At 41.1% G+C, this 12,502-nt stretch overlaps 1 protein-coding gene across 1 annotated transcript in view; it reads left to right on the top strand.

Moving 5' to 3' along the window:
• The window catches only part of LMBRD1 (LMBR1 domain containing 1), a 289,978-nt gene that overhangs the window by 64,987 nt on the left and 212,489 nt on the right, over nucleotides 1-12,502 (top strand). The window contains exon 4 of the mRNA XM_068281447.1: nucleotides 4,254-4,351. Coding sequence (XP_068137548.1) covers nucleotides 4,254-4,351 — 98 coding nt within the window. The remainder of the gene's footprint in view (nucleotides 1-4,253; nucleotides 4,352-12,502) is intronic.

Raw genomic sequence — 12,502 nt, 5'->3', positions numbered from 1 at the left:
AATCTAATGCAAAGTCAGCTCTCAAAGCAAAAAAGTGTACTTTTGGGAACTTGTAATTTCTAAATGAATAATAATAGTTATGCACAAATGCAAATATGATAACTGTATGGCATATACAAAGTAGGAAAACATGTTTTGATTGGATATTATGTCAGGGTTTTATACCGCTTTAAGTGGAATTGCTATAGTTTCCTTTACTTTTCAGCAAGATTGCACAGGGCCAGCCTCAGGGGTCAGTGCATTTCAAGTACACCCATGTCAGTACAACACAAAAGATATTTCATACAAAAGATTTTTCTGTTTAAAATAACTTTTCAGCACTCTGCAAATTAAAGTTGTTGAGAAATGACTGTCAAAAATGACTGTCAAAATTATTCTGAGTATTTGCTTGCTTGCTGGTTGTTCAAAAGGAGTTTTATTATTCAGGTATAAAAATGACATGGGAGAAAACCAAAAAAGTGAATTGAACAAGGGCCTTGTTGTCTCCAACACTCCGCTCTGTTGCTGCTTGGAAGCATATGCATGACATTCATGTAAAGATCCACTGGTTGTAGAAATGTGAGTGCTTTTCTACTTTGTGCAGCAGACACATTTGCAGTTGACTTGTGTGAACAGTTCTATGTGAACCCTTTATAGCTGTCCATCGCTTGTTCACTGAAGTACAGTGCAGCAGAATGGGGTGACTGTCTCTACAGCTGCTGTTCCTGCATGTCCCATGTGTCTGGGCTATAAACACGCACAATGCCATGTGGCACAGATTGGAGCTTTGCTGTGATTTAAGATGCAGAGCAGTAGTAATGGTCACGTCTAGGAGAACCCATGGAGAAGCATGTGATATTTTTTTTTTTTTTTTTTGGTTAGCTGATAGATTTGCAAAGCTCTGATTTGATGTGATCATATCCTGCTTTAGCATATGATCATGACTAGCAAATCAGAGACTTGCATATTTATCACCTGACCAAACTAATCAAATGCTTCTCCGTGAGTTCTCCTAGACGTGACTATCACTACAGAGAAGCCTCTTTGTGTAAGTAAGTGTGCATTTTATAATGTAAGCTTTGCACTTCCCTTTGCACCACTTGCAAGAAAGACTGAAAATACACAGAGAGAGGTCACAATTTGAAATAAAGTTTGCTTATAGATTCAGGGACCTAAAACTTCTCCTTCCCTTATTTACATGCTACTTATATTTCCCTTATTTACTTGCTACTTGTCTCTTGACAGTAAGGCCTCTTTCACAGTGGGACGTTAAAGTCGCTCGTTCTAAAAAATTATAACGCAGACTAACGCACAGCAATACAAAGTCTGTGCGACATTTACAGTGCACGCGTTGCGTTGTGTGTAACGTGTAGCAATATTTAAGAAGTGCTGCATGCTGTGCGTTTAGCAATACATTTGCTGCGTTGTGTGTTGCACATGCTCAGTAATGTTTTTGTTTTTTCTTAAATGTAACGCATGCGGCGTTTTCATTCCATCAGTATGTGACGAAATCGGAAAACTAAGAGACACACAACACAGTGCAAAATAATGTCCAATTTTATAACCTACATGCGCTGCGTTATGGGCATGTTGTGCGACTTTAACTTTGCATCAAACGCAACGTCCCACTGTGAAAGAGGCCTTAATCTAATTAGCTGTGAGGTGTTCCACCAGTTGTTTTCTCCCACCCAACCATTTTGAAAAGTGTTGTTGCCATCAAATTTTCTAAATGTGTCTTGTTCTCAACATTTAAAGGACAGGTCCGAGGAAATTTAAAAAAACAAAAATCTTTTACTTATTTGCGAGGACTGCATCTCCAATCCAATGGAGGGGGAACCCAAGACACTGGAGCTGGGGTGGGGGAAATATTGGCTGCCAGGGCTGGATGAAGCCCCAGGTAATTCAATTTTTTTTTTCAATTCCTCGGATGTGTCCTTTAAGATTTGGGCTATAAAGACCTCTGGTCTAGCATGTGTACAGTGGTCCCTGATTTTCTTTAATGCGTCAGTGAGTGTTCTGCCTGGTGGAATTAATCAGCCAAGCGCTGAATGAGGACATGGTTTTCAGCACTAGCCCTGCCCCCTCTCCTGCTCTGGCCACCCCCCCCCCACCCATAGCAGCAGAATGCGTCACTATATTGGAGGCTAGTGAAGCATCTGTACAGCCTCGGCCCATATTGTCCCCCGAGGGACCACGTTTAGATCCCTGCCAGGCAACTATCCTCGTACATGTTTATGAGGCATTAGCCTTTTTCATTTTTAAGACTACCAAATGGCAACTAGCAAAGAATACTCCTATCTTCTTTCACTGTAGATTGCAACTGCATCCAACAAAACCGGCACTATTGTGTAATACATTTGAAAACCTCTAACTTGTCATGCCAAAAACCAAATCTTTCAGGTAACTCTGAAATGTGACCATTTCTTCCAAAAGTCTTCTCTATCCATAGTATAATAAAATTTGTATCTGTGCTTCAATGCAGAGCTTCTCTAAAAGCCGTCCTTGGAAACAGTGAAGAGCTATAAACCGGTCTCTAATTTCTTCCTTGTTTTCGAAAGTTACTGAAAAGGCTTTCTACATCCATTTTGAAACCTGGCTTTCAGGTGATATCTGCCACCCTCCCCAGACTGGCTTCAGAAAAACGTTACAACTCCGAAACCCTTCTTATCTGCATTGTCCTGTTAATAGGCAGGTGCTCTGTCCTAGACCTTTCAGCAACTTTTGATACAGCTGACTGAAATCTTGATCATCTACAATGGTATTGTAATATAGATGGCTTAGTTAGTTAGTTCTTGTGTTTATGACCCTTCTTGGCTTGAAAAACAAAGTATTCCTGGAATCCTTCTTGTCCTCTTCAGTATCCTACTGTGTACTCCAGGGCTGAATCCATTTATTGTTTGCAATAGATGAGTTACTACATGGAACTGTCCAAAAACCGGGGCTGCTATACTGGGATATGATAATTATCCTTAAAATCTAGTGACAGACCCATCTATACCTATACACTGAATTAAACATAACAGCAATGCATCTGTACAGAGTTCAAGGTCTCATTGGGTGTTCCCTCTATTCGTTTACTGATAGATAAGTGCTTACCTAAGCTTGGCAGCAATGAATGCTCCAGGCATCTCTTCAGGATATTGAGACAGCATTGAATGTGGTTATTGAGTATAATTGGGTAATCCATGACAACCATCCAGTCAGTTTCTTAGAACTGCTAAGAATATACTTTTTTATTTATTTATTTATTTTTTTTCTTCTCTGCTGCATAGTATGGTAGGAATGTGGAATCTTTAGCGCTACACTTCTTTCATACCCTTACATCAATACTCATTCTTCATATTTTTTCTTGGTGATATTAGTATCACATGACAAATGGCTAGTGGAAGTATCAAGAAGTAAATAATGCATAGTTTATGCATTTTCAGGTCTTACTAAGTTTGTGTTTTCTTAAAGATTAATTGGTGCTTAAAGAACGTAGTCCCCTTGCTGAATCCTATGATGTCTTTAAATATAAACTTATATACATAACTCACAAATCTAATCAAAGACAAAAACGATAAAAATGTTAAGATCATAGATTTACTATACATATAGGTAATACATTTTGTACATGTTAATACCATTTTGTAGGTAGAAAAAAAAAAAGTCTTGTAAAAGTAATACCTTTTAATGGCTAACACGGTACAGAAACCTTTTTACTACTACCATTTTGTAAATGTGACTGCCATCTTCCTACAAGTGCACTTGAGATTAAATGTTATTTTTTTAAAATTCTCTTCGCCTGGCTGTATTCGATTGTTTTATTATTTTGCATATTATCCCAGATCAGCTAGTTCAGATTTTCCTCAGTCTTGGTGTTGTAAAAAATCTTGTAGTGTAAGTCTACCACTTCTGAAAGGTTGGAAGGGACAATAACATCCATCTACCAACTATTACCTTTCTGGCCATTAGAATTAGTATGTAATAAAACAGGTACGTGTATTGAATGTCTAGTTTGCGTACATGTGAAAGAGGCAGAATCGGGTAATGCTAGTAGTAGAGCATCACAGTAGAACCTCGGTTTAAAAAAAAAAAAAGTTTTAAGAGTATTTACGTGCTCTGAGCGTTTAGCTTTGACTCGAAGTGGTCTATGAAGACTTTTTTTATATTTTTTTTCTATTTTTAAAATGCTAAAGTGTATGCAAAGTAATAACAATTTCAGTCTTTGAAAACCGGATATTGCAGTTTATATTAATATTTTGCTCCATCTGTCTATTCTTCTTTTTTTTTAGCATTTTATTCAATGATTCTCTTCTGTGTATTTTTATGGATACCATTTGTTTACTTTTACTACGAGGAAAAAGATGAAGGGGATCGAAGTCGCTGCTCAGTAAGTGACCTCTTTAATGACCACTATTATCATTTTGGTAGCTTATAATTACAGCAGTATTATTTCATGCTAAAGTAGATATGTTAAGCCAAGTTGTCTTTCATACCACTTTTCATATTTTACAAGTATTGTGTGTGTGTGTGTGTGTTTAGAATGTGCTTTAGAAGAAGCTTTTGTCCAACTGATAGATCCTTCAGTGCTCTTTATAGTGATACTGTTCTCGTGATGGGAGAGGTGGTATGATGCAGATTTGTATTTAGACAAGATGGAGAGCCCCAGTATCAATTGCCTTCTGTGCTCAGGCTGGTCTACATCACATATTCACACTAAAGAATTACACCAAGCAGTACTTTAAAGGCTGGCTTACACTGAAAGTGCATGGAAACGCTTACATTTTAACTATTTTGCACTTTATACAATCAGTCTAACACGCGGTAAAAATAAGCAGTACTTTATTTCATGTTTTGTAAAAATTCCCAGTAGGATAAAACGTATTACTCACTTCATCCAATCTACACACACACACACACACACACACACACACACACACACACACACACACACACACACACACACACACACACACACACACACACACACACACACACACACACACACACACACACACACACACCCTAACAGAAGGGCCCTTCTCCCTATATCAAATCTCTGTGTGCACACAAATTTATAAAAAGCGTTAAAGGATCAAATAAAGGGGGGGAAAAATGCGTAAAAAAAAAATATAAAAGCTCTCACATCGGTGGAGATTCTATTTGCAATCATACAGATTAAAGTCTATCCTGTTCGCAATTAGGCGATATCCTCCAGTATTGTCCCACTATTATTCATAGGGTTTTATTCCTTTAGCAATCGAAGTTCACACTTACTATTTCATAGAGTCTCTGCCCTCTGTGTGCTTCTACAATGAGTATGTATAGCTCTGTCTCCCCGATTTTCCAAGCGGTCTCACCACCGCATAGTCCAGGGCTCTCTGGTAACAATTAGTCGTTGCGTTGCTGATGTCCGGGTGTGGCCTGCGTCACTTCCTTCTGTCAGGTACCAAGGTCCGCTCACCACGCTTACGCTCAACGGCCGCCTGCAAACAAAGATCCAGGAGACCTGAGTGGTGACGTCACCCATAGGGAACTGTGCAGACTACATCTGATTGAGCTGGCGAGACATCAGCAACGCGCGGACTAATTGTTACCAGAGAGCCCCGGACTCTGCGGCGGTGAGACTGCTTGGAAAATCGGAGAGACTGAGAGCTATACATACTCATTGTGGAAGCACACAGAGGACAGAGACTCTATGGAATCGTAAGTGTGAACTTCGATTGCTAAAGGAATAAAACCCTATGAATAATAGTGGGACAATACTGGAGGATATTGCCTAATTGTGAACAGGATAGACTTTATTCTGTATGATTGCAAATAGAATCTCCACCGATGTAAGAGCTTTTATTGATGGCATTGCGGCGTGGATGGCATAGTTCTTCAGTGGTTCCAATCCTTCTTGAGTGGCAGAACCCACAAAGTGTCTATGGGGCCCTTCCTGTCCACCCCTGTATCACTTAAGTATGGGGTGCCCCAGGGCTCAATCCTCTCTCCCCTGCTTTTCACGATTTACATGTTACCGCTGGGAAAACTAATCCAAACACATGGCCTGACATACCACTGCTATGCAGACGACACCCAACTATATCTTTCCTTCAAGCCTGGTGTGACAGACCCAACTCTAACTATAAACGCCTGCTTACGTGAACTACAGCAATGGATGAATGACAACTGGCTGAAACTAAATGCAGACAAAACTGAAGTCCTTCTGATAGGAGGGCAGAGCATGATAACAAAACAACTTAACTTGCAGTCTTCACCACTGGGAATAAGAGGCACGGATCTGCGCAGCTCTGATCATGTGCGTAGCCTGGGAGTTCTGATTGGGATTTAAACTTCAGAACTCAAATCTCTGCTGTGGTGAAATCATCCTATTTTCACCTGAAGAACATTGCAAAAATCAAGCACCTCATACCCCCAGAAGATCTGCCAACCTTAGTCCACGCCTTCATCACATACCGACTGGACTACTGCAATGCTCTCTACACTGGCCTTCCAAAAAAGGTCTTGTACCGACTACAGCTGATACAGAATACTGCTGCCAGACTGCTAACCAACCAACCCCGTCACTGCCACATAACGCCAGTCCTGCACTCCCTTCACTGGCTACCTATAGAATGGAGGGTCCTATTCAAGATCGGCCTACTGACATTTAAATCCCTGAATAATTTAGGCCCTGGATACATGAAAGATATGTTGCAGCTGCGTAGCAATCCCCGCATTCTCAGATCAACAGGTTCTAATAATCTAGTCATACCCAGAGTCCATTTGGAAACTTTTGGTCCCAGAGCCTTCTGTCATGCTGCCCCTACGTTTTGGAACTCCTTACCTCAACAGATCAGGACAGCTCCATCCCTGGACGTGTTTAAATCCAGACTGAAAACCCACCTGTTCAGTTTGGCATTTGCAGAAATATAACTTTTGTTGTGTGAATACTTCATCCTACTAATTACTGAATCTGAGAGAGCCTAAGCGCTTTGAGTCCTATGGGAGAAAAGCGCTATAGAAATGTTATTGTATTGTATTGTATTATTGTATTGTATTTTATATATATTTCTTTACGCATTTTTTTCCCTTTATTTGATCTTTTAATGCTTTTTATAAATTTATGTGCACACATAGAAATTTGATATAGGGAGAAGGGCCCTTCTGTTAGTAAATATGTGTGTGGTGTAGACTGGATGACGTGAGTGATAAGTTTTATCCTACTGGGAATTTTTACAAAACATGAAATAAAGTACTGCTTATCTTTAGCGCGTGTTATACTGATTGTATAACTGTGACACGTTATTTGGGGGTTTAAGGGATCCCTTGTCTGACACGCTGCTTATTTGGATAGGAGCCCATTAGCGCCTGGTGACATAAGTACATATTTTGCACTTTACTTCCAGGTGCTGTGCATTTTCATGTGTTTTTTTTGTGTCTTAGATCCGCAATTAAAACAAAATGCATTCAGAGGTTTGCCGTTCAGATTCTGAGTAAAACTTGCAGGTGGCCAAAGGGAGGGCAGTTACCTTATCCTTGTCGCCACCTATAACTGGTGTGCTGCATTTCGCATTCCAACACGTTCTGCCTCTCCAATGCTTCTTCCTTCAAACCTGGAAGGAGAAAGCATTGGAGTGACATGTAGCATCGGCTATAGGCTGCGACAAGGGTAAGTTAACTGCCCCCCTGCTGTGGCCCACAATTTTTACATTTTGCACAATACCAAATTGCATATAATGAATCTCTATGGCGATGCACATGTTTACTCAATTTCCATAGACTGCTGGCAGTCCGTTGTAGGTGACACATGCAGTTACAACGCACACTAAATGCAAAAAAGTGTAGTCCCAGCCTGATGGCATGACCAGCCAGTAAATTATTCCTATGTGTAAAAATTGGAAACTGAAAAGAAAAATTTAGGGGCCACATTGCGGTGGCTTAATCTGGAGGGGAATTACAAGCGAAGAGGAGTTGTACACAGTGCAGCTTTGGCAAATAAGAGCAAGGTGTTAAAAGCCCTATACAGGGAGTGCAGAATTATTAGGCAAATGAGTATTTTGACCACATCATCCTCTTTATGCATGTTGTCTTGCTCCAAGCGGTATAGGCTCGAAAGCCTACTACCAATTAAGCATATTAAGTGATGTGCATCTATGTAATGAGAAGGGGTGTGGTCTAATGACATCAACACCCTATATCAGGTGTGCATAATTATTAGGCAACTTCCTTTCCTTTGGCAAAATGGGTCTAAAGAAGGACTTGACAAGCTCAGAAAAGTCAAAAATAGTGAGATATCTTGCAAAGGGATGCAGCACTCTTAAAATTGCAAAGCTTCTGAAGTGTGATCATCGAACAATCAAGTGTTTCATTCAAAATAGTCAACCAGGTCGCAAGAAGCGTGTGGAAAAACCAAGGCGCAAAATAACTGCCCATGAACTGAGAAAAGTCAAGCGTGCAGCTGCCAAGATGCCACTTGCTACCAGTTTGGCCATATTTCAGAGCTGCAACATCACTGGAGTTCCCAAAAGCACAAGGTGTGCAATACTCACAGACATGGCCAAGGTAAGAAAGGCTGAAAGACGACCACCACTGAACAAGACACACAAGCTGAAACGTCAAGACTGGGCCAAGAAATATCTCTTTTTCTAAGGTTTTATGGACTGATGAAATGAGAGTGAGTCTTGATGGGCCAGATGGATGGGCCCGTGGCTGGATTGGTAAAGGGCAGATCGCTCCAGTCCGACTCAGATGCCAGTAAGGTGGAGGTGGAGTACTGGTTTGGGCTGGTATCATCAAAGATGGGCTTGTGGGGCCTTTTCAGGGTGAGGATAGAGTCAAGCTCAACTCCCAGTCCTACTGCCAGTTTCTGGAAGACACTTTCTTCAAGCAGTGGTACGGGAAGAAGTCTGCATCCTTTAAGAAAAACATGATTTTCATGCAGGACAATGCTCCATCACACGCGTCCAAGTACTCCACAGCGTGGCTGGCAAGAAAGGGTATAAAAGAAGAAAAACTAATGACATGGCCTCCTTGTTCACCTGATCTGAACCCCATTGAAAACCTGTGGTCCATCATAAAATGTGAGCTTTACAAGGAGGGAAAACAGTACACCTCTCTGAACAGTGTCTGGGAGGCTGTGGTTGCTGCTGCACGCAATGTTGATGGTGAACAGATCAAAACACTGACAGAATCTATGGATGGCCGACTTTTGAGTGTCCTTGCAAAGAAAGGTGGCTATATTGGTCACTGATTTGTTTTTGTTTTGTTTTTGAAAGTCAGAAATGTATATTTGTGAATGTTGAGATGTTATATTGGTTTCACTGGTAAAAATAAATAATTGAAATGGGTATATATTTGTTTTTTGTTAAGTTGCCTAATAATTATGCACAGTAATAGTCACCTGCAAACACAGCTATCCCCCTAAAATAGCTAAAACTAAAAACAAACTAAAAACTGCTTTCAAAAATATTCAGCTTTGATATTAATGAGTTTTTTGGGTTCGTTGAGAACATGGTTGTTGTTCAATAATAAAATTATTCCTCAAAAATACCACTTGCCTAATAATTCTGCACTCCCTGTACATGCCCTTAACAGCTAATTGGAACTTGGCAGTAAAAGATGAGGGACGATTAAACTGCAATTTGATTACTGTACCTATATATCATTTTATTTCGCAGCTGGAAAAAAGTAATGTGGTCAAATATTCCAAGAAGATGGGCAAATTTGGTTATTTACTTTCTAGTGGAAGTAAAGTGAAGTGCCAGCAGTGCTGTATTATTATTATTATTATTATTATTATTATTTATTGTATTTATAAAGCGCCAACATATTACGCAGCGCTGGACTATAAATATGTACAATGATACAAGGATGACAGACATAACAAGGTTATACAACATAGAGCAAAGTTATACATGCAAATTGTTCAAAATACATGATCATGCGATATGGGCTGGTTAGGTAGGCCCAGTAATACAAGTACAGGCTGTCATAGGACAGGAGCACATGATCATGTAGATTACACTAGGGAATGGAGGACCCAGCCAGAGGCTTACAATCTAAAGGGTGGGGTGGAAACACTAGGTGGGGCTGTGAAATATTCAGTAGAGAGTTACTGTGTGGTAGGAGGTGGGTAGGCCATCATAAACAGGTGGGTTTTGAGGGCTTGCTTGAATGTGTTGGAAGAGGGAGCAAGTCTGGGCAATATGGAGCCTGTGGCACGCTGCAACACTTGCTTACCCTGTAAAAAATGCATGCTTTCTTGCATGCATTTATTTGCCTTGTCTGCATTTTTTAGTGCGAGATATTGCTGAAATTACTATTTAATTTTTTTTATACCCTCTGTACTTTCCCCCTTTTAACACCTAACACTAACTTCCCACTCCAATCCTAACCTTCCCCTCTTGACTTTTAACACCCTGTACTCCTAACACTACTGCACAGGCATCTCACGCCTGTGCAGTAGAGCGGACCCCAACTGTAATCGGCTACTTACGTCTATTTCCCATACCAGAGCGGCAACTGCGCCTGCGCTGGAGCCTGAAAGGTAAATATTTACATGCTTGCCGTTCCTGGACCCGCAGCGTGAGCATCAGGGGAAGTCTTGATAGGATTCAGAGGCTTCCCCCTCCTGAGGTGAGTACACCCCAGGGGCATATTTTTTTTAATGCAGCTTCTCTTTAACCAGTTCGCATTCATTTTTTTTCACTTTATGCATCCGAGCAATGTTCACCTCCCATTCATTAGCCTATAACTTTATCGCTACTTATCACAATTAACTGATCTATATCTTTTTTTTTCTGCCACCAATTAGGCTTTCTTTGGGGGGTACATTTTACTAAGAACCACTTTACTGTAAATGCACTTTAACCACTTGAGGACCTAGGGCTTTCTACCCCTTAAGGACCGGCCACTTTTTTTCCATTCAGACCACTGCAGCTTTCACGGTTTATTGCTCGCTCATACAACCTACCACCTAAATGAATTTTGGCTCCTTTTCTTCTCACTAATAAAGCTTTCTTTTGGTGCTATTTGATTGCTGATGCGATTTTTACTTTTTATTATATTCATCAAAAAAGACATGAATTTTGGCAAAAAAATGATTTTTTTTTAACTTTCTGTGCTGACATTTTTCAAATAAAGTAAAATTTCTGTATACATGCAGCACGTATACATGCAGCACGAAAAATGTGGACAAACATGTTTTTGATAAAAAAAAAACCCATTCAGTGTATATTTATTGGTTTGGGTAAAAGTTATAGCGTTTACAAACTATGGTGCAAAAAGTGAATTTTCCCATTTTAAAGCATCTATGACTTTTCTGACCACCTGACATGTTTCATGAGGGGCTAGAATTCCAGGATAGTATAAATACCCCCCAAATGACCCCATTTTGGAAAGAAGACATCCCAATGTATTCACTGAGAGGCATAGTGAGTTCATAAAAGATATTAATTTTTGTCACAAGTAAGCGGAAAATGACACTTTGTAAAAATAAATCAATTTCCGCTAACTTTTGACAAAAAATAAAATCTTCTATGAACTCATCATACACCTAACGGAATACCTTGGGGTGTCTTCTTTCTAAAATGGGGTCAGTTTCTGGGGTTCCTATACCGCCCTGGCATTTTACGGGCCCAAAACCGTGAGTAGTCTGGAAACCAAATGTCTCAAAATGACTGTTCAGGGGTATAAGCATCTGCAAATTTTGATGACAGGTGGTCTATGAGGGGGCGAATTTTGTGGAACCGGTCATATACAGGGTGGCCTTTTTAGATGACAGGTTGTATTGGGCCTGATCTGATGGATAGGAGTGCTAGGGGGGTGACAGGAGGTGATTGATGGGTGTCTCAGGGGGTGGTTAGAGGGGAAAATAGATGCAATCAATGCACTGGGGAGGTGATCGGAAGGGGGTCTGAGGGGGATCTGAGGGTTTGGCCGAGTGATCAGGAGCCCACACGGGGCAAATTAGGGCCTGATCTGATGGGTAGGTGTGCTAGGGGGTGACAGGAGGTGATTGATGGGTGTCTCAAGGTGTGATAAGAGGGGGGAATAGATGCAAGCAATGCACTGGAGAGGTGATCAGGGCTGGGGCCTGAGGGCATTCTGAGGGTGTGGGCGGGTGATTGAGTGCCCTAGGGGCAGATAGGGGTCTAATCTGATAGGTAGCAGTGACAGGGGGTGATTGATGGGTAATTAGTGGGTGTTTAGGGTAGAGAACAGATATAAACACTGCCCTTGGGAGGTGATCTGACGTCGGATCTGCTGGCGAACTATTGGTGTGGGTGGGTGATCAGATTGCCCGCAAGGGGCAGGTTAGGGGCTGATTGATGAGTGGCAGTGACGGGGGATGATTGATGGGTGGCAGTGCCAGGGGGTGATTGATGGGTGGCAGTGACAGGGGGTGATTGATGGGTGATTGACAGGTGATTGACAGGTGATCAGTGGGTTATTACAGGGAAGAACAGATGTAACTAATGCACTGGCGAATTGATAAGGGGGGTCTGAGGGCAATCTGAGCGTGTAGGCGGGTGATTGGGTGCCCGCAAGGGGC

The sequence above is a fragment of the Hyperolius riggenbachi genome, chromosome 4 (genome assembly GCF_040937935.1).
Source record: "Hyperolius riggenbachi isolate aHypRig1 chromosome 4, aHypRig1.pri, whole genome shotgun sequence".
Classification (NCBI taxonomy): Eukaryota; Metazoa; Chordata; class Amphibia; order Anura; family Hyperoliidae; genus Hyperolius; species Hyperolius riggenbachi.
Note: the sequence above shows the minus strand (reverse complement) of the source record. Positions and strands in the feature narration are given on the sequence as shown.